The sequence below is a fragment of the Cydia strobilella genome, chromosome 23, assembly GCF_947568885.1.
Source record: "Cydia strobilella chromosome 23, ilCydStro3.1, whole genome shotgun sequence".
Lineage (NCBI taxonomy): Eukaryota > Metazoa > Arthropoda > Insecta > Lepidoptera > Tortricidae > Cydia > Cydia strobilella.
Genome location: NC_086063.1, coordinates 10,261,825 through 10,285,265, shown reverse-complemented (window position 1 = coordinate 10,285,265; position 23,441 = coordinate 10,261,825). Strand labels below are relative to the sequence as shown.

The following is a 23,441-nucleotide window of genomic DNA, read 5'->3' as shown; positions in this document are numbered from 1 at the left end:
ATGTGACCGGCTCGTAACATGGTTTTCTGTAGTTGAACCAAATGTAGTTATCAGGCATCTTCAGTTCTTATTGTGCCAATATTTCAGATGTAAAATTGTAATACGAGTGACAGCAAGTCATAATAAGAACTAGATACTGTTAATTGTTGGGCATAAACTTGACTGAGCTACATTTGGTTTGTATTATATGGCCATATTTAAATGTAATGCAACATTTTTAATAAATGCATGGCTTTTGTGCCCAAATCAAGTTCCAAGTAATGTAATAAAATAAAAAACATACTGATCACAATCGTTTTTATTTTTGATTATTATAGCTAGGTATAGTGTAGTTAAATAAATGTATTTACAGATAATTTAGATAAAATATACAAAAAAACTCCACACAAAAACTTAGTTAACTTTCAAGTTCCTCAGAAGCTAATATTTACTAAAGTACATTTTTTTATTAAGGCAAATTATTGAAATTATAATTTATAAAAATATCAGTCACCACATATTCTCATTTCAACTTTCTTCAATCTTTATTAGTTGCAATAACAAAGCTTAATTCTTGAAGCAATAGTCATTTTCCTCAGCCTGAGGCTTGCCTTCAACCGCAAACAGCCGGCTGTTTGGGTTTGCATGCCTCTGCTTATGCTTCAACAAGCAGGAATGACTCCGAAACTTAGCTTTACAAATGTCACAAGTCAATGTTGGGTCCATGTGCTGACGTCTCACATGCTCGGCCCGTCGGGATGAAGATAGAAATCTTAAATCACAGAATGAACACTTATATGGCTTCTCACCAGTATGTATGCGAGTGTGATACAGAAGAGACTCTTTCGTAACAAATTTACCCCCACAGATATCACAAGGAAAGTTCTTTTCCTGCGTATGCTTAACTGTATGCGCTTTCAATCTGCTTTGACAACTGAACTTCTTGTTACACCAACTGCATACATGTTGCTGGCCTGTGTTCGTATGTTCAAATTGAATGTGAACCCGCAAGGTGTTTTTACGGGAGTACTGTTTATTGCAAATGTCACATTTGAACAAGCCGTCTGTTGCCGATTTTCTAGCGGATTGACCACATATTCCATACTCTATATGCTGTTTGAATGTGTCTTTATTTTTGTAAACGCGGCCGCAACTTTGGCAGACAAATCGTAGTCTATGTGAGAGTTCATGTTGTTTTAAACTAAAACGGTTTTTGTATGTTTTTCCGCATTCAACACATATTACAGTCTGATGACAGTCTTTTAAATGCTGCTCTACTAGTTTGTATGAAGCATAGCTGCGCTCACATTTAGGGCATTTAAAAGTTTTCGGTGCATGTAACCTGAGATAGTGCTGCCGCAAGTAATCTAATGTTTGGAAAATTTTTAGGCATCCACTGCATTTATACGACAAATGTGTACTATCCTTGTGTAGTATAAGTTCTTTCGGCAAAGTATTTTTCCTAGGTTTACTTTTGTGTTTCTTATGTTTAATTACTGGTTCGGTATCAAGTTCAAAGTAATCAAGATCATCATTCTTCACATCTTGTACATCGTTTTTATAATTTCCTATATTAGAAACACTTTGAAACCTCTTTAAGATAGCTGACGGTGAATTCACAGGCCTCTTATAATCAAAAAAGTCTCGAGTTGTTAGATCTTCATTAAAAGAAATAAAAAGAGACTTGCAATAAACATGTTCTACATCATGTTGTATGCTATTGTCTAGATTTGTTATAGCTTTATGTAAATTTTGTGCATTTTCTTTGCATTTCTTGATGAATGTATAGGAATTTAATGCAGTTATTGCACATTCTTTGCAAACTGTGTCAAAAGCCAGGATTCCGTTGACCTGCAAAATATAAAATAAGTATTTTTATTATTTTTTGTATTGTTTTTTTCATCACACATAGTGGGGTCTTGATGCAGATGATTTATTGACCCATAGAAGAAAAAAAATAGGACAATACCTATTACACAAATCAACCTAGTCCTACACCTACAGCAACACATAAGTTTTATACATAGAAAACATCCATTTGTCATAAACCTACAAATAAATGGCCTGCGATTCAAATCCAGAGACTCAAGCTGCTGCTGCTGAATCACTACCGGTACACTAGGCTAAGCAGTCGTCAGGGGTAAGCGTGTATTGTAGAATTTGCAGACAATCTAGTGTAATATTGGAAAGACAACGTATTTTGTAACTAAAAGAATCTGCGAGATTAAGATGTTCCACCGGTAGATAAGTTATACAATAAACAATAGATTTTACACTACAATATTTACCTCATTCCCTAAAACTAAACTTAGAACCTCCGAGAGCTCCAAGTGGTTTGTGACACTATTTGTTTTCAGCACCACTTCGTCTTCTGTATGGATTGCAGCGTCGTCCACTTTGTTAAAACACAAACAGCACATGCTCTCTTTTCGTAAGAGAGCATTAAATAGAGCATTCTTGATTTCCGTCATTATTTTATAACGAAAATAGTAAACTGCAGCAGGTAAATAAACCTTTGGCAACCAAACGCACACAATTGCACACAATAGACTTTGACAATGACACTTTATTGCTTTATTGAAGTTTAAAAAAAAAAGATATATGATGTCTTCACTGTCCTTATTGAACATTCGACACACATTGAACTTGGTACAGAAAAAAAGTTGATTAATTTTAAATTCTGACAATAGAAACATCAACAGATTTAATGAAACAAAAAAAAAATACTTTGTCTAACATTAATAACAACATCAGATATATAGTAGTAGTAGTAGTAGTAGTAATCACTTTATTGTACACAACACAGGTTTATAAAAATAAATTATAGTAATGGAAGTACAAAGGCGAACTTATCCCTATAGTAGTAGTAAACTCTTTATTGTACAAATATACATATTAAAAATTACATGGTACAAATAATAAGATGTACAAAGGCGAACTTATCCCTTTGAGGGATCTCTTCCAGTTAACCTTTGAGTAGATGAGAGGAGAAAGTGAAAAGAGGGTGACAAATGTAGAAAACTGTACAACAAGGTACCAGAAAGATAAAGGATATAAATACATACAAAATTAATAGGATAAACATATAATATATAACAACAAAAAGGAATGGGGAAAATACACTAAAAATTGGAAAGAAGTAGAAAAATATAAAGCAACATACAATACAAATATAGGCACATTAATCAATCAGATAACCATAGCTTCTTTAACCTCTCCTATAAGGGATCTCTTCCAGCTAACCTATATATTAAGTATAACTTTGATTTTAGCCTTTTAGCATCTAAATGGCCTCTTTAAAATGCTTTAATTTAAATGAAACCATGCTAAAAACAAGGGATCCTTAGTCCTATCATTAATATGCTTTTATTAGTTTTCAATATCCACCCTATATAACTACTACCCTCCTTTTCCTCGTTGATGGTGTAGGCTCTTTTGGTTCTTTGATGCCTACAGGCCTGAAGGCCTTCGGCACATAATGCTTGCTACCAGGATTAAAGTGCCTTCTCTCATGTTTCCGTTTACCTGCGCCAGATTTAAATATCATGGGACAGAGTCTGCATGGAAGTGATGGTTCTAAATGCTTTCTTCTCATATGTTCCATTCGTCTTGAAGCAGAGATGAAGCTTTCATCACAGTATTCACAAGGATACGGTCTTTCTCCAGTGTGCAAACGAGTATGGTTCACCAACGCTGGATGTGTAACGAACTTCTCATTGCAAAGATCACATTGGAACCTCCGTTCCCTAGTATGCTTAACTATATGGCCTTTCAAACTGCTGAGCGCTTCAAATCTCTTATTACACCACGAACAAGTGTGTACAGCATCGTCACATCCAAACCCGTGAAGAGTGATCATATGTGAGCGTACAGCATTCTTCGTAGCAAAATGGTTTTCACAAATATCGCAAATAAACTTTCCTATATTAACTGATTTTCCTGTTCTGCCTCCTCGCTCACAAACTCCGTTGTAAATGTGATCTTTCATGGTTCGTAATGTTTTGTATACTCTGTGACAATTCTGACAGATATATTTAGATGAGATATTATGGGAGAGTTCATGTTTCTTCAAACTCGCTATGTTAGTAAAAGTTTTCCCACATTCAAAACAAATGGCATCCACATGGGAAAGACTTAGATGGTATTCTAGCAACTTGCTAGTAGCAAACTTATGATCACATTTTGGGCACTGTAATTTTTTTACTGCATGAACCCTCATGTAATGCAATCGTAGCATGGTGATACTTTCAAATGTTTTCTCACAACCATTGCATATTAGCCTTTTATTTGTACTATTTTCATGAAGCATCACACTGTCAGATAAAATTTCTTTACCTCTATGACCCTTTTTAGTATTATTTCTTTTTCCTGGCGACATGCACCAGTCACTATCAAAATCATCATCATCACCAACTGTTGGAACAATCCAGGTTTTCGATTCTTTTTGCACAGATCTCTCTATGTAATATTTACCGTTACATACATCAGAGGAAACATATTTAAATCTCACCAAAGCTTTTGGAAGTGAAGTAACTGGATTTTTATAATCGTAGTAAACCTGAGCGTCAAGACTTGAGTCTAAAGAAAGAAACATTGTCTTGCATGATTCTTGATTGCTTCTTAAGTTTTGTAAAGAAATATCTAGATTTTCAATGGCTTGTTGTAAGTTTTCAGTGTTTTCCTTGCATCTTTTGATGAACATGTAGCTTTGTATGGCTGATACAACACAATCATCGCATAGGGTTTGGAAAGCTAAATTATTCATCACCTGAAACAGAATGGGCTTATTAATTGTCTATAAAACAATAAAATTGTCACTGGTCATAAAACACGATTTCTGGTAATTGAAATCACGAAATGTTTTAAAGAATTCACATTATTGGGATCTAAAGTCCGCGGCCTAATACTTAATCTTCGACTTTACCGCCACTTAGTTTAATTTGAAAACCTATTCAATCTAAGCTTAAAAGCTCGCTCTAGACTACGCGACGCGAAGCCGCGAACGCGAGTGTGGAGTTGATTTCGCTGATTAGCGAACTAGACTCCACACTCGCGTTCGCAGCTTCGCGCCGCGATTCGCGAGTGTGGAGGGTCCTTAAAAGTTAGCAGGATCAACTGTAACTGAACAAGGATATTTACATCATATCCTAGGATATAATAGAGCACTTCAGCAAGCTTTACATTGCCAGAATCGTTCACCATCGCCTCATCGTCTAAGTAAACATGTTCAGATCCAACTGTGCCAAAACACAGACAGCACAAACTTTCCTTTTGTAATAATGAATGTAATATGGCTTGTTTTAGCGTGGTCATGATTGTGATATCAAATAACTGTTGATTATTTAATTGGTTTATAGCAAAAAATAAGACGCTAACAACATAACCTAAGCACAGACCTAAAAGTCCGCAATTATTTGACACTTGACAGTGACGTTGACGTCTTAACATCACGGCTGACGTCACTGTAGTTTCGTCTTTTTCAAATCAATCTAAGAAAAACGGGACGACACTACAGTGTTGCCACTTTTTAATTTCTACTCTTTTTGCCAGACTGTACAAACGAGCGCTTTTTCAACGTGCGGTAAAAAACCGCTTGAATCTGCTCGCACGCTAAATTCGATTTAAAGACCAAGGCTTAAAGTTGTTAATCCAACAACCCTTGATAAAAAGCGCCACCGCCATCGTGTGAATAAACTCCTATACATATATTATACTACTCTTTGTCATACGTCCATACGTCATACTCTTAGAATAATAATAATATTGTCTTCGGTTACCGCGATAGTTATAGTCTGTCAAGGGACTGTCTCATTTCAAACATAGACAGAGATAATAATACTATCTTTGTCTTACACTAGTACTAGCACCCAAAAGAAAAGGATGAGTATAGTTTTTTTGTTCTTATTTACTGACAATATTTGCTTGACCAACTATACTCGCGAAATTTACAGATCAAAAACTGCAAAAAATCACGTTTGTTGTATGGGAGCCCACTTAAATATTTATTTTATTCTGTGTTTAGTATTAATAATGTTATAGCGGCAACAGAAATGCATCATCTGTAAAATTTTCAACTGTCTAGCTATCACGGTTCATGAGATACAGCCTGGTGTCAGACGTACAGGCAGACCGACACGGACAGTGGAGTCTTAGTAATTAATTAGGTACCGTTTTTACCATTTGGGTACGGAACCCTAAAAATTAACAGTTTTAGGCGTAGTATGTACAACTTATGGTTAAGATGTGCGCTAGACAAGTGCCTGACACTTTGATAGAGAAAGATAGTCTTATTGCGATTCCTATAAGAGGAAAGAGAAAATATTAGTGCCATGCTTTATCCTTATCACCGACCGGGTGGCATCATAGGTAGGAGGCGATGGCGAAATACATAAATTTATAAGAATGAAAGAGAAAAAATCCTATGCTGCCCAAATTTTATACGAATATTCTTTCTCCTACCCCCGGTCGCTCGGTGGCGCGTCTATAACTACTTGTATATACTATGTCTATGGCGCTAGAGCATGCTCGGAGTGTTTATTAATTAAAACAAAAATCTCAGTGTAACATTTTATTAGAGATAACTTAGAACAAGCAGTTATATAAATAAAAAAAAATGATACAACACATGTAGCAACATAACTAGGAAACAAATGTGACGTTTTAAACCAAAAGGTATCACATTGTCGATAAGGTTGATTTCAAATTGAAACTATATGGAAATAGCGCCTTATTGACAACCGACAATAAGTACCCTTTTGGTTGAGAATGGCACAAATAACGACCATTTGCCCTCTTATGTAACCCCCTTTAGGTTGAGTTTTCACGCAAACGGACCCCAGGTAGCATTTATTTGTCATCGTGACGTCCGTTATGTCATTATGACGTACAAATGACGTCGTTATGACGTCGCTGACGTCACTGCGACCTGGGACGTAGAGTTAGACCAAGATAAGTCTGCAACGATTTAGATAGCACACGCAGTGCAAGTTTTATTTTAAACGTCAAACTTCTAAGAAATGATGACGTATAAATAACACTTTCACTGCGTGTGCTATCTAAATGATTGCAGACTTATCTTGGTCTAAGTCTACCACATTTTTGGTTAGAGTAAGGCTAAGCACGCACTACGATTTTTGCTGCAGAAATACAACACTACAAAACACACTAACAAATCACAACACTAAAAAACACTAAAAAATCTACTAACTAGTTTAAGTTACCTACAACATAATGTTTCTGTGTTTTTTCCATTGCTGTACTATTTTGTGTCTGGTAATAAACGTATTTTTTTTAATGCATCGGATGTGTCAGTGCGCGCATATACGACAAAAAGTGTGACGTTTTCAACCAAAAGGTACCACATTGTCGCTTGTCGATAAGGTTGATCTCTAATTGGAGCTATATGGAAATAGCGCCTTACTGATAAGCGACAATAAGTACCCTTTTGGTTGAAAATGGCACATCTTGATCATAAAACCGTGTCGCAAAAATTAAAATAGTAGTGCGCGCTTGTCCTAAGCGCCTTATTGATGCGCTGACAAAACGACCTTCTATTTGAAACCGACACATTTAGTGCGCAATAGCAGCACTAGCAGCAGTTGTCTCATTCTCACTTCATTGAAAAGGTATAATCACAAAGGCAATGAGTTTTAAATAAATAAGGACTTTAATGTAATGACAATAAGATATAGTTTTGCCTTCGTGAAATTAATCAAATATATGACTGAAAATGTAAAAAAAAACTTGGTATGGGATGCTTTGGTACATGTACATACACTATTTTTATTTAATAATTTTTGTACCCAGATATTTATGAACACTGTTCGCTTTTTGTATCTAAGGGCCTACTGCCAAAGCCAAAAATTTAAAAACATTAGAGTCAGACCAAGTTAATTTGGCAGTGATTTTGATAGCACACTGTGCTACTTCTATGAAATTATTACTTTTACCAGAGGGCGAACACGCTATACATCAAAAATCACTTGCGTTTCTATGTGTGAACGGCACGTCTGTACACGCGGCATACGTTATTGTGTAAGTGAGTTGCTTAAAACTAGTACAGAACGGCCGGCAAACGGCCGTCAATCTGCTGTCGCGGGGCGAGGGCATTCGAGTCGGGGCGGGGCGGGGCGTGGCCGTTCTGTATGATAATACTATTACTTATTCTGTGCATTTACTTAACACTTGCACAGTCTCTGCTATCAAAATCGCTGCCAAATTGGCTTAGTCTGACTCTATCTGCATCTCTGTCGCTCGAATATGCAATAGTGATGAGGTAGATAACATTTTTTTTAAAGTTGGCAGTATGCCTTCCGATCACGACTATAGGTACAGTCGAAGGCAAAAATATTGATACAACACAAAAATTGACAAATGAAATGGCTCAAAAATATGTGAACACCACTTTATTGTCTAAGTTGTAAGAGCGTACACATATTTTTGAAACTTTGGGAATGTATATATATTTATGCCCTTGACTGTACTATAAAACATGTGAGACATATTTGTGTGATAAACTCATATATTTGATTTAATATATAATCAACAATGAAGGAGATATTGAGTATATCTTAATCTTAATAGTTTTTCAGGGATTACCGGTTTTTTAAAAATATATACGTTTGTAAAATATGCCATTTAGAATGAATGCGACGTAGATCATTAAATGGTAAAAATATACAATCAACATGATGAGATTTACCGGTTAATAGTCCCTATTATTAGTGACTTTCCTATACATAATACAACCGTAATGCATCTACCACAGACATGTAATATAAAATAGACGAGCAAAGTCAAAACTGTTATGCCGTTTACATTTCGTTAACATTTGTTATAAAAAGTCATTGTAATAAATATGGAAAAATATGAGAACATCTATTTTGGTTTGAGTATTTCATAACTACTAATTAAGAGCAAATGAACAAATAATATAATATAACTCTGCTACTATTAGGGCAAATAATATAGTTGATTTTGATAGTTTACTATTGTAAAATTAAGTTAAATTAATGCATGTCACGTTTGTGGTTTTAAATTCGCATTGTTTAGTTCTTTAGCACTAGATCTAGAGATAGTTTAATTGAATTGTACAAACAAGTCTTGTCTGAGCAACCATAATTATCTAATTTCAGTAGTGGAAACTGTTTTGGCTTATGTATGTATTTAAGTGTAATTATCTATATGTGTCATCTTTCGCTGTTTGTTTCCCATTATCAATAAATAAATAAAAAAACTATTATTACTAATCATAAAGGTACGATTCCAATTCCAAAAAAACAGCAACACGTTTCGTCGTTTAATTTAAGTCTTTACCAGATTTAAAAATATCCATGATTGCCACGTCATAGTCCTACAAATCTAGGTAATAATTACATTGCTAGATAATATTTGTCAGTGATAATTATCGCCTTACAATAGCCTCCTAAGGCTCAGCCATACAAGAAACGAATCCAAAATTTGGCAAAGAAATTTGAACCTTTAGTGTAGGGAATAGAGTGTATTTTGGTTTGGTCATAGTTTATTTAGGTTAAGAATTGAACGAAATAAAGAAAAGAAAAAAATAAATAAATAAAGAAATTCATCTATATTCCGACTGAAAATGATTTAAATTTCATCTAACGTAATAAGTAGGACTACTAATAGGTAGGACAGCAAGCCTTACGAGAATAAAAATTGTGCCCAACAAATTACCAAAGCGACAAAGAGGTTTTCGAGTTTGCACGTCTATTGTTACATATGTCTGTGCCTACTAAACGCAGCCCTGGTGTAACTACAATATACATTATATATAACATCTATTTCTCCTTGTTCAGAGCCTCTATGAATTCCTCCAGTCGCTCCTGGACTTGCCGGACTCGTTCTGAAAACAAAATATTATAATATATAAACTGTAATAGATGTCATATATTAAAGAAAAACCGGCCAAGTGCGAGTCGGATTCGCGCACGAAGGGTTCCGTACCATTACGGAAAAAACAGCAAAAAAAATCACGTTTGTTGTATGGGAGCCCCATTTAAATATTTATTTTATTCTGTTTTTAGTATTTGTTGTTATAGCGGCAACAGAAATACATCATCTGTGAAAATTTCAACTGTCTATCACGGTTTATGAGATTTAGCCTGGTGACAGACGGACAGACAGACGGATAGCGGAGTCTTAGTAATAGGGTCCCGTTTTTACCCTTTGGGTACGGAACCCTAAAAAGTGACGAAACTCTACAGTGGTGAAGGCCGGATTCGAACCGGCTATCTATATAAAGGTTAACTGGAAGAGATCCCTGAAAGGGATAAGTTCGCCTTTGTACAAATGATGCGTTTTTCTCTTGTTTTATGTTTCTTTTTGTACAATAAAGAGTTTTACTTACTACTACTACTATTATATATATATTTTTTTTTATTAATTCAAAAAAATTACACAGCATTACAGCGAACTAATACACTGAGAAATTTATAATAGAAAGTATTTATACAACTAGGTACCTGATACAGTCTAGAAAGGACAACAGAACAAATGTAAGAAAGAAAATCTAATACAAAATATATTTAGCTATCGCGGCTAACGCCATGAACCCCTAGGCCACCTCGCCACGGCGGTACCCGTCACAATTTCTCGACTATATGCCATCTTAGTAAGACTAGGCGTTTTTATTATAATATAGTTGAGATTTTATTTTTAAAAATCCGTGAGAAATATAAATAAATTAGTGTTACAATAGGGAATATTACGCAAAACTCTGTGTAGGGGGCGCCACTAGCACAAATTGTAAATAAACCGCCTTGATGCATCAATGTTATATTTATTCGTAACAAATGTTATTTGATATTGACTAGTATATCAAGTGGGGAGTAAGGGGAGAACGGAACCAACAACCTATCCGTCCCAATTGTCAACCTCACCTGCTCGCGCTACTGGCGGCGGTGGTATTCAACCATCGTGGTGCTCCCTGCTAGACAACAGACGAGGCTCTGGCGACCGAGCAATGGCGGTATAACCACACACCCGATCGGGCAACCGATCGGAAGAGGCAACAGCGGCCTTGGGGTCCAAATAACCCCAGAAATGCCTGGAGCAGAAGGCAACGGGAAACCACTGCTACTAGTTCCCAAGACAGTCATCATGGATAGTAACGTAATGGATGAGAGTATGTTGTGCGACCCGGCTGACGCCCGGCGCCACCCCTCCGGGATGGGTGGTGTGAAATCTGCTACCGGCCATGCCTCAGTGACGCACCAGGCTGCGCATGGAAATTATGTTTCTGGTGACACAAACACCATTAATACCCGACACCCACATCGCATTGGGACTTGGAATGTGCGTGGGCTGAACCAACCGGGCAAGCTGAAGATAGTGGAAAACGAAATGCTAAGGAAGGATATACAGCTTCTAGGACTTAGCGAGACTCACTGGAGAGGTCAAGGCCATTTTTACTCAGACACGGGAAATAAAGTTTTCTTTTCGGGACCAGAGAAGGAGAGCAGCAGAGGAGTGGCTTTTGTGGTACCACCAGAAGTTGAGAAATGTGTCCTAGGGTATAAACCTGTGAATGACCGTATTATTACTATACGATTGAACACCAAACCATGCACGTTAAATGTCGTACAGATATATGTTCCAACGGCTCAGTCCAGTGAGGAAGAGGCGGAAAGCTTTTATGATACATTAGTTACGACGCTCAGAGATATACCAAGGAGAGAAATTACGGTCATCGTTGGGGACTTTAACGCAAAAGTAGGCAACACGGCAGAAGACGACCATCTTCGTCGAGTAGTTGGGAAGTATGGCATAGGAGAACGCAACGAGCGAGGCGAACGTCTGCTCCAATTCTGCAGCGAGGAAAGTTTCTGCCTAACCAACACCTGTTTCCGTCATCACATCAGGCGACTGTATACATGGGTTTCTCCTGGTGATAGATACCGTAACCAGATAGACTACATTTTGGTAGGATCACGATGGAGATCATCTGTTATAAATGCCACTACGTTCCCTGGTGCTGATTGTGGTTCAGACCATCAACTACTGGCAGCTACCATTCGGATCCGTCTAAAGAAAATTGTCAAGCCCAAAGTGAACCCAAACCTGCGTAGAGTGGACCTAACTGGTTTTAGGCAGAGCCTAACACAACAGACAGCAAATATCTCATGCGAAGGGTCAGCACAAGACAGATGGAGTCTCCTAAAACAGGTGATTACCCAGGTTGCCAAGCAGCACATCATTAAGAAACAGGGCATGAAGGACTACATAACATCATCGACTAGCCGCATTATCCTGGAACGACGTGAGCTGAAAGAGAGAGGTACAAGTTCAGCTGCGGATCAGCAACGGTACATGGAGCTCAGTCGCGAAGTCCAAAGAAGATGTCGCCAGGACTACAATGCACACATAAACAACGTATGCATAGAGCTTGAGCAACATAACATACGTAACGAAACCAGGGACTTGTTTCGTAAGTGAGGGAGCTAACTGGGTCTCGAGGCGTTAGAACCTGTGTCATCGAAGATGAAACCGGGAATGTCCTGACAGACACGTTGCAGGTTTTGGAGCGCTGGAAGCGGTACTGCGCAGCACTGTATGATACAGGGAGTACAGAAACTGTGGTAGAGGAACTGTTACCAGACGAACCGGAGATCCTTCGTTCGGAAGTGGAAGGCGCTATCAAAGGGCTTAAATGCGGAAAGGCGCCTGGCAAGGATGGTATTCCTGCCGAACTGCTGAGGAACATGGGAGAAGTAGGAACAGTACTTATGGTGGAAATATGTAATGAGGTGTGGAGAACGGGTAAATGGCCGACGGAATGGACAGAATCAGTGTTCATCCCCTTACACAAAAAAGGATCTACCAAGACATGCGGCAATTATAGAACCATCGCGTTGATCCCCCACGCAAGTAAAATCCTCTTACATATAATTAACCAACGGCTCAACAATTTTCTCAGGAGCCAGATACCACAGGAACAAGCTGGCTTCGTGAAAGGAAAGGGCACAAGGGAGCAGCTTCTTAACATCCGCCAAGTCATCGAGAAAAGCAGAGAATTTAACTGCCCAGTTGTCTTGTGTTTCATAGACTACACTAAAGCTTTTGACTGCGTGCAGTGGGACAAGTTGTGGACTGTGTTGCGCGAGATGGGAACTCCGGAACATTTAATTGGTTTGATTCAGCACCTATATGTTGAGAACCGCTCATTTGTCAGAATCGGCACCGACTGTTCCAGTGTGTTCAAAACAAAGATGGGAGTGCGGCAGGGCTGCATCCTATCCCCGGCCCTTTTCAACATATATGGTGAATATATCATCCGGAAGGTACTGGAAAATTGGGACAAGGGGTTTCCCATAGGAGGAAAGCGGATATCAAACCTGAGGTATGCCGATGATACGGTCCTTTTGGCGACGTCTGTGGAAGATATGCAGGAGCTGTTTCAGAGACTTGAGACGGAGAGCGACCGAATGGGTCTCACAGTAAACAGGAGCAAGACGAAGCTAATGGTAGTAGACCGTGCCAAAAAACTGCCCAGAATAGTTAACATCGTCCCAGGGGTTGATATCGTGGACCACTATGTCTATTTGGGCGCACTTATCTACGATGATGGCGACTGCGTACCGGAGATAAAAAGGCGTATTGGTATGGCTAAGGAAGCTATGACCCGGCTGAATGTCATCTGGAAGAAGAGAGGTATAACCAGTGCCACCAAGACCCGGCTAGTACGCGCTCTAGTATTCCCCATATTTCTGTATGGCGTGGAAACATGGACAATACGAGCCCGAGAAAGGCAAAGGATCGATGCATTCGAGATGTGGTGCTGGAGGCGTATGTTAAGGATACCCTGGACCGCCATGCGCACCAATGTATCGATCCTTTCACAGCTTCGTGTCCAAACTCGCCTATCCACAGTCTGTCAACAGCGCATATTGTCCTACTTCGGCCACATAATGAGGAGGGGAGATGAAAGCCTTGAAAAGCTGATCATCGTTGGAAACACGGAGGGCAAACGAGGCCGGGGACGGTCTCCAACTAGATGGAGCGATCAAGTAAAAGGGGCCCCATCCTCAACCAGCTTTTGCTCGGTCGTCAGAGACGCGATGGACAGGCACCGATGGAGGCAGATTAAAAGAACCAGGTGTGGAGCATCCACATCCACTGATGACCACGATCCTCAGTCATGAGGGAGCGACCACAGAGAGAGAGAGTATATCAAGTATATGCTAAATAAATGAAAAAAAAAAAAAAAAACTGTGTAAACATGTCAAAAAACTGTTTAATGCATAGTATAAGTTACTATATGGTTTACGGTTTGTGCCAGTTTGGCAGAACGTTGCAGTATTACTCCGTATTACAACTAGGGAACAGATAAATCATTAAATATTAAGGGCAGTTTTTTTCCCATTGTTATTACCTACCATAAAATCGAAATTTTAATTTATTTTTCGTCTGGACAACTAACCGTAAGACCGTAACGTCCGTAACCATGATACTAAAATGGGTGATACTAAAAATTAATTCATCCATAAAAGAGTTACTCACTTAACTCTTCTGCCAACTCTACTCTTCTGCCGGAGAGTAGTTTCTTCTTGAGTTCAGGATCTGCTGCCATCTGTGAAAGAAACATATGATATTATAATCATAAAGCTATACGTCAGCTGTCGCTCCGTTGGTGGATTGCACAACGGACTCATACAGTAGAAAATAAATAGTATATCACATAAGTAAGTAAGTAGGCAGTAAAGTAAGACATGTCTCAGATCACACGTAATTGTCAGCCGAGGCGAAGCTGAGGTCGACAAAGTGTGATCTGAAGCTTTCTTATTTCCTGCCCGAGGTTTGTATAGTAGTTTTCTGTTCGACGAAGCCGGAGAGCAGCAACTTCGTTTAGTGCAGTGTGACGAAAGTTGACGCTTTCCACACGGAAAACAGAATTTTTTTAGGGTCCGTTTAAACTTTATTACCGACTTGGCAAGCGACTGAGTATGAAAATTCCTACGGAAATATTACTATGATTTATAGTGGCGCTGCCATTGCAGAGTTAGCTTAGACGACTTTAACCGATCGAACTGACCTTGTCGAGTACTTCTCGTAGTTCTCAGCTTTTCTATTTCCAAGTTGTTGTCCAGGAGTTTGTTGGACGCGCCAGAACATCACCACTTCGCAGTATTCCTTCTTTTTTAGGAGGTCACCTTACATGACGACCGCGACAGGACTCACGTCTATACTCTACTATACATACTTATAGTAGGTATGTAAAGTAATTCCAGTTAAAGTGGTATCGTGAAGTGTCAGCTGCCGCTCCGTAGGTGGATTGAGAAACGGTCACTCAAACACGTGATTTATGTTTTTTCACAGTCTCTAACCTCAATATAAATTCGAAAGAACTTACCATATGTACAATTTAAAGTGGAATTGTATATTGTCGGGTAAATAATCATAATACTGACCTCATCCAGTACTTCTCTCAGTTCCCGGTCGAGCCGCGCCGCCTCCCGGTTGCCGAGCTGCTGCCGGAGCGCGTTGGCCGTGGTGCGGAGAGTCTGCTGCACGCGCCAGAACATCACCACCTCGCAGCATTCCTTCTGCACACATGAGAGTACACGCATATGAGATCATCTTTCAAACAATTCGTGTTATATATAACACTAGTTTTGTACACATAATTAATGTCTTCTGTGACCAGCTAGTTCAACCTAGCTGAAACGTCGGAAAAAAGATAAAAAAAATTAAATTTAATCGCGTTACACCCGTTCTCTGAGAACAAATTAAATTATTTTCTATGAAAATATTTTAATTTGTGGTTTTTCAAGTAGACACACTACTATTTAAACTATAAACTGAAATAAATATCATATACGAAGGAAAAAATGACCAAAGCCTCCGGTGTCCAGAGCTGGAATCGAACCAGCGTACCCCGTTTACCGGACAGGTGCCTGAACCGCTCGGCTATCCGGCCACGGTGGCATGGGTCGAAATTTCCAAGTATATGACAATTCCCGAAGGCTTGTGGCGCCCCCTGGCCATCTCTAAGGTAGAACAGTATGGTTAGCCGAGCGGTTCAGGCACCTGTCCGGTAAACGGGGTACGCTGGTTCGATTCCAGCTCTGGACACTGGAGGCTTTGGTCATTTTTTCCTTCGTATATGATATTTATTTCAGTTTACACCCGTTAATGACATTAATTTTGTTCGGGGTCATCCATTAAAATTTTATTTCCCACACTAATTATGTTGAGCCGGAGCACAGAATAAGTAATAGCATTATCATACAGAACGGCCACGCCCCGCCCCACCCCGACTCGAATACCCTCGCCCCGCGACAGCAGATTGACGACCGTTTGCCGGCCGCTCAGTACTAGTTTTAAGTAACTCACACAATCACGCATGCCGCGTGTACAGACGTGCCATTCACGCAAGTGATTTTTGATGTATTGCGTGTCCGCCCTGTGGCCGGAGTGTGATTTATATACAAAATTGATACAAAAACATATGATTAGATATTAAATTGGACAAGATTTTGAATTGGTTGAGTCTGGAGGTGCAAATAGGTAACGCCGCCAGCATTCTAGGGTCTATGCCGGAAGCAGCGCATTTGGGGCAGGTTTTTTATAGTTGTATTGTAGTTTTCGTCGTAGGTTTTAAGGTATTTATGTTATCTTCCTTCCTTTTTGTTTGTATGTCTTAATTATGTATTTTTAAATTGGACATAAAATTGGATATTATACTATCTGGAGTATTAAAACAAATCAGCTTAACCGCGGATATCTGAAGTATAAATAATTAAAATCTAAAAATAATTGGTGCTTAACATTTGCGAGCTGAAATATTAGGCAAGATATAAGTGAAATAATAATTTATATAATGACATGAATAAAATTACTTACTCCATTATTCCTTTGCAGCTAAAATGAAATGTGCATGGAATGAAAAGCGATTTTTAAATATGTGCCATTCTCAATCAAAAGGGTACTTATTGTCGGTTGTCAATAAGGCGCTTTTTCCATATAGCATTAATTTGAAATCAACCTTATCGACAAGCGACAATGTGGTACCTTTTGGTTGAAAACGTCACATTTCAGCTATTAGTACATTTTGTCAAACGAATTACTGTTAGAAGCAACAATTGACTGCTATTGATAATATAGCATATCAAATATTAGGCATTCGCGGTATCGCATGGAACTGGTTCAAAAGCTACCTTACAAACCGGCAGCAGTGTGTAAGACTTGGCACTTTAGTCAGTGACTCAGCTCCGATAACCTTCGGTGTCCCGCAGGGAAGCATCCTCGGTCCCACTCTTTTTCTGATCTACCTCAATGACTTAATTTCTCTGCCCGTCAGTCAGGCAGAAATTATCTGCTACGCAGACGATACTGCTCTGCTGTTTCACGATGTGTCCTGGGAACGATGTTTTGCGGTAGCTGAGACAGGTTTGTCTGTGATTACCAAATGGCTCGCTAACAACCTGCTCTCACTTAATATTTCAAAAACAAAATACTTATGCTTTCATAAAACGGCTTCTTCTGCCCCCAGCTCCCGGCCAGATCTCAAGTTTTCTCGTGCCAATGCAGACGTCGATTCAGCCAGTCACTCGAGTAGAGTTTTCGGTGTTGTTAGTAATTGTACCACCATAAAGTATCTGGGCGTTACGCTTGATGAAAATCTTAATTTCAAAAAACACATCGAAATAATGTCTACTAGAGTCAGAAAGGTGATATTTATTATGAAGCTGCTACGAAATTCTGCTACGAGGGAATTGCTTAAGATTGTATACACTTCGATATGCGAATCCATCCTGTCTTACTGCATTGGCGTGTGGGGTGGCTCCACTAGCTCTGCACTACTGCCTCTCGAAAGGGCCCAAAGGTTTGTGCTCAAGGTCATGCTTGGGAAGCCTCGGTGGTTTTCAACGGTCACCCTTTATAAAGACGCGGATGTTCTTAGTGTGAGACAATTATTGATCCTACGAGTTGCAACTCACGTGCATCGAAAAACTATAAATTCCGAAGAATATCTTACCCTAATCCGTAATCGAATCTTCAAAGTTCCTACTCCCATCACAAAATCCGCATTCGCGAGGCGTTTGCCTAACTCCCTACATCCTTATATTTACAATACAGTAGTAAAGGCCTGCAACATATCTAAAAAGTCTCCTCTTGAAGCAAAATTCGTAATTAAGAACTGGTTGAAAGGTCTTAACTATAGTCAAACTGAAATGCTGCTGAAGGTCGTCACCTAATCACTTACGTATGCTAACAATCTCTGTAGCCTTAATACATGCGCAACCCAACACACACTCACACACATACACACACACACACACTTACACACACACACACACACACACACACACACACAGAGAGACAAAGTTTTTTCTTTAATTTTCTTTCTTTAAATTACTTAATTTCTTTAATTATTACTTCTATTAATGTCACCTAGTTTTTTACTTAACCTTTGGTTGTTTAATGCGAACCCGGCTACCACGTGACAGGCATTGCCTAGTGTGGGGCCACTGGATATTGTCGAATATTATTAAGGTTTTTTCTTTTAAATAAATATATTCTTATTCTTCTTTCTTCTTATATTCTAAATGCTAGGAAATAAGCGTTAGTTTGCAAAGTGTGAAGTAGACGGCCGAGAGTAAGCGAGATCGATTAGCAGTAAGAAGCTAGCAACCCCAGTGCTATGAGGTATTGAAAAAATGCAAGTAAATCCGAAATAAAAATGAATAATAACCTAAAATATCTATTATTGCCTTATATATAATGATAAAACTTCTCGCATATGTGATGAAAAATGGATTTTGTTTCCCAGAAAAAAAAAAAAAAAAGGGTTTTAAACAAAAAATGACAACTTACGCCATTGCCATTCTGTTGACTGTACAAGTAGAAGCTTTTCTTACAATCTCTAGCTCTCGTTTGCGCGCGTTGTAGGAAATTTCTGGAACAAATAGTACATTATGACCGGGCATCGTAAACTGCGAGCTAAATGCATTGATATGACGTACTTTGAGTTGACAACAACCCTAGTACTTCAATGGATTTCGCTCGTAGTTTACGATGTCTGATTATCACACAAGCCAGGAAACAGGGATTTGCCTGCCAAGTGATACAGGCTAGAACTAGACGACGACGGGCATTATAAATATTTGATAGTTTCAAAATTTGACAGTAGACGGCGCTATAACGCGATCTTTATTGCGCTAACGACATTTTTACACAAATAAGATGAAATTAATGATGACTTCGTGTTGAATTTGATTTGTGAGATTTGATGAGTGATTTTAAGGAGTATTTGTACACATTGTACCCACTTGAGATACACAGGTCTCCAAGTCTAACTAATATAGTCGTTGTTAAGCTTCACGCCCCTTCTTCTCAGGTTATTATCTCTCATGGCAACAAGTTCATCGTACGCTAAAGTAGGTCGCGCTGAGCCGAGCTGCTCTAATTCTCACACTAAGATAGTTAGCATTATAAACTACCACATAATAATACAGTATTTGATTTAGTTTCAAAATTTGACAGTAGATGGCGCTAAACGCGATCTTAATTGCGCTAACGACATTTTCACATAAATAGTAAGAAAATAATGATAACTTCGCGGTAAACGTGATTTGATAAGTGATTGTAAGGAGTCATCATCATCATCATCATGTCAGCCGATAGACGTCCACTGCTGGACATAGGCCTCCCCCAAGGCTCGCCACTCCGACCGATCCTGTGCCGCTGGCATCCACCGAATTCCCGCGACCTTCACCAGGTCGTCGCTCCATCTCGTTGGAGGCCTACCGGCAGTTCGTCTTCCGGTACGCGGACGCCACTCCAGAACCTTCCTGCCCCACCGGCCATCAGTTCTGCGAGTAATGTGCTCCGCCCACTGCCACTTAAGGTTTGCAATTCTGCGAGCTATGTCGGAGTATTGTAAGGAGTATTTGTACACATTGTACTTACTTGAGATACACGGGTCTCCAAGTCTCCCTGATGTATTCGTTGTCGACCTCCACGCCCCTCCTCCTCAGGTTATCCCTGACGGCGACGAGCTCGTCGTGCGCTAGAGCAGGTCTCGCGGCGCCGAGCCGCTCGAGCTCGGCGCGCACCTCCGCGCGACGGCTCTGCTCCTCGCTGCTGCTCTGCCAGTACAGCCAGCGGTCCTTGAAACCCGGACCTGGCATCAAAGATAGATATAACTCCGTAATAGATGGGAAACGGAAAAGAGGCAGGCCTTACCGCAGATGGGAAGATGACATAGGAGCTATCGCTGGACCAACACGGACAAGAAGAGCAAGCAACAGAGAGGAATGGAAGGTCTTAGGGGAGGCCTATGCCGGGAGGCAAGTCGACCGATGTCAATAAAAATACCAAATAACATATACGACAAAGAACTTTATTATTATTATGTTTAAATTAAGAATTTGACATGTTTTGTTTTTCTTTTCCTAAAACTTGACAAGAAATGTAATTTTTTTTTTAATTTGAGGTCGAAATAAATGGCTATTTTATTTATTTTTATTTTATAATAGATGGATACAGTCTAAGGAAAAAACGTGCCTCCAAAATTACGAAAATTTTATTCTCGATCAGATGGCGCCACTAGTTTTGGCCTACACTCGTATAGAGGGCGTTGACTGTTTCGTTTGTTATTTATAATTTTAACGCATACCAGTGAAAGAACATGGGTCAAAATCATATAAAAATAATTAATGCGAATAAAAAAATCATTTATCCATATTTAAATACATTTTATCGTATCTTTATAAATATTTATTTTTAGTTTTAAAGTGTGTCGACAGATGGCAGTGAATTTACTGGGGTTACAAAATTTACTATGACAGTACCGCTCTAGTATAAGTTACTCTATGCCTGGCATGGAGACTATATGTATAAAGGAGACAAATCTCTGTATATGAAGTGTCCATCAAAAAACAGTAATTAGGCGGCGCCACCGTACACCGAAATACTACCAAAAACAACATACGTAATTTGGTCGGGTTATTTGTTGCCTTATATGGTTCATGTTATACTCATGTACCGGAGCCTAACTAGCGCCACCAGAAAGATTAGGAACTATTATTTAAAGCTGAAAGCGGTCACTTTTGCAACAATTAGCTCCATGCATGAATTTATTTTTATTTTTGGATTCATAATTTATATCGTTGTAACACCGGAAATGATAAAAATACTTTTGTAAACCTTAACATTATTTTATTAAAAAATATTTAAAATGTTGAAAATTTTTGAGCGGTTGAAACGCTCATAATTTTTGGCGCGAATTCGACAGAGCGTGATGACGTCACACGTTGGGCGGCCCAACTGACGTTTGCTACTAATGACACTAATCTGTCGAACGCGTGACGTCACGTGGCGTTTCGAGCGTTTCGCTCGCTAGCTTTTCGCGGGCAAATTTTTGTACTTTTTATTTATAATTTTAAGTAATTAAATGGTAATTTAAAAACGAAAATGCATTTGTAACATGATATAACGGTAACAAACATTAGAATAAAACATATTTCGTTCAAATATAAACTTCATGCATGAGGCTAATTAGGCGGCGCCACCATACACCGAAATACTACCAAAAACAACCTACGTAATTTGGTCGGGTTATTTGTTGCCTTATATGGTTCATGTTATACTCATGTCCCAGAGCCTAACTAGCGCCACCGGAGAGATTAGGAACTATTATTTAAAATATGTTTAGTTTAAGTTAGCTTTAAGTTTAACATTAATTTAATTGTTTTAATTTTAATTCAAATAATATGTAATTCTATGGATGTAATTAATCCGAAATAAAAGCTTTTTAATTTTAATTTTTAATTTAAAAGCTGAAAGCGGTCACTTTTGCAACAATTCTGCCATAAGCGATAGGCATCCTTTCTATACCATCCATAGGACCTGGGAACAAATGGTATAGGGAACGTGCGAGTTGGAGGATCTGCCATCTTGTGACCTGAATCGGAAACGTAAACTATACATTGAGACTACAGTGTTGCCCTTTACCGTTTATGTCCGGTGTCTTGTGCATAATAGGTTCTGCCATCTTGTGGGCTACATTGGAAGCATAAACTTTACATTTACGCCTCGCGGCAAAAATCCGACAGCTCCTGTGCTGCCCCTAGGGAATGCAAACCGGTTTTTAATTGTATGTAAAAACCGGTTAATAACCGAAATTTCATACAAATAAAAACCGGTTTGCATACCCTAGCTGCCCCCTATAGTTCATGCACGCTCCCTATAGCTGTTAGGTATATATATGTGCCATTCTCAACCAAAAGGGTACTTATTGTCGGATGTCAATAAGGCGCTATTTCCATATAGCTTCAATTTGAAATCAACCTTATCGACTAGCGACAATGTGGTACCTTTTTTTTGAAAACGTCACATATTTTAAATGCGACAGAGATGAAAAACATTGATTAAATAATCCAAAGCCATGGTAGGGTCTAAAAACTCGAAATTTTGTGTGATTTAATGTATGACCCCATACCTGTGAGTGCCGTAAGTTCTTTATCTGTAGCCTGAAGCTGATCCCGTAGGGCCTGCTCCATGAGCGCTACGGCGTTATCCCAATCGCTTCTAGAGCCCACACAACGATCCTGAAGAGCGTTTAGTTGGAGAACTCGAAGCACCTATAACCAAAACGATGTTTACTCAAATATACCAAAAAAAAAGAAAAAAAATTATTCATGTTTAGGGTTCCGTACCCAAAGGGTAAAAATTGGACCCTATTACTAAGACTCCGCTGTCCGACTGTCTGTCTGTCACCAGGCTGTATCTCATGAACCGTGATAGCTAGACAGTTGAAATTTTCACAGATGATGTATTTCTGTTACAGACAGACGGACAGACGGACGGACAGACGGACAGCGGAGTCTTAGTAATAGGGGTCCCGTTTTTACCCTTTGGGTACGGAACCCTAAATACAGAATAATATAAATATTTAAATGGGGCTCCCATACAACAAACGTGATTTTTTTGCTGTTTTTTTCCGTAATGGTACGGAACCCTTCGTGCGCGAGTCTGACTCGCACTTGGCCGATTTTTTAATGTGGCAACACTGTGCGGCAGCTGTAGACCAGCGGCTGTCAAACTTTTAAAAAGTTAATATTCGACGGAACCCCAAATAAAAATTTCGTTCGTCACTATTCAACTGTGGACCAGACATATACAATGTAGGTTTATAGGGTTCCGTAGCCAAATGGCAAAAAACGAAACCCTTATAGATTCGTCATGTCTGTCTGTCTGTCCGCCCGTCCGTATGTCACAGCCACTTTTCTCTAAAGCTATAAGAACTACTATACTGTTGAAACTTGGTAAAATTTTTTTTTCATCAAACCCATACATACGTGTGGGGTATTTATGGATAGGTCTTCAAAAATGATATTGAGGTTTCTAATATCATTTTTTTCTAAACTGAATAGTTTGCGCGAGAGACACTTCCAAAGTGGTAAAATGTGTGTCTCCCCCCTCCCCTGTAACTTCTAAAA

The 23,441-nt window shown here is 39.0% G+C and overlaps 2 protein-coding genes across 3 annotated transcripts in view; both read right to left on the bottom strand.

The window, feature by feature from the left end:
• Positions 1 to 332: 332 nt before the first annotated feature.
• LOC134751847 (myoneurin-like) lies at positions 333 to 5,357 on the bottom strand. 2 transcript variants are annotated; one of them, XM_063687350.1, is made up of 3 exons: positions 5,119 to 5,357; positions 3,911 to 4,747; positions 333 to 1,830 (listed from the first exon to the last, which is right to left on the bottom strand). In XM_063687350.1, exons 1-3 carry the CDS (start codon positions 5,290 to 5,292, stop codon positions 547 to 549), a joined length of 2,295 nt encoding a protein of 764 aa, XP_063543420.1. In that variant the 5' UTR covers positions 5,293 to 5,357; the 3' UTR covers positions 333 to 546. The 2 variants fall into 2 exon arrangements, with proteins under 2 accessions (XP_063543420.1, XP_063543421.1); XM_063687351.1 differs by lacking the exons at positions 3,911 to 4,747; positions 5,119 to 5,357 and adding an exon at positions 2,268 to 2,565 and having other exon boundaries at positions 335 to 1,830.
• Positions 5,358 to 6,536: 1,179 nt separating this feature from the next.
• LOC134751908 (dynamin-like 120 kDa protein, mitochondrial) overlaps positions 6,537 to 23,441 on the bottom strand; it is a 41,349-nt gene continuing 24,444 nt past the window's right edge. The window contains exons 17-22 of the mRNA XM_063687461.1: positions 22,442 to 22,583; positions 19,909 to 20,122; positions 18,814 to 18,895; positions 15,405 to 15,539; positions 14,497 to 14,566; positions 6,537 to 9,841 (exon numbers count right to left, since the gene is read on the bottom strand). Of these exons, the coding sequence (XP_063543531.1) occupies positions 9,777 to 9,841; positions 14,497 to 14,566; positions 15,405 to 15,539; positions 18,814 to 18,895; positions 19,909 to 20,122; positions 22,442 to 22,583 (708 nt within the window). The 3' untranslated portion in view covers positions 6,537 to 9,776. The remainder of the gene's footprint in view (positions 9,842 to 14,496; positions 14,567 to 15,404; positions 15,540 to 18,813; positions 18,896 to 19,908; positions 20,123 to 22,441; positions 22,584 to 23,441) is intronic.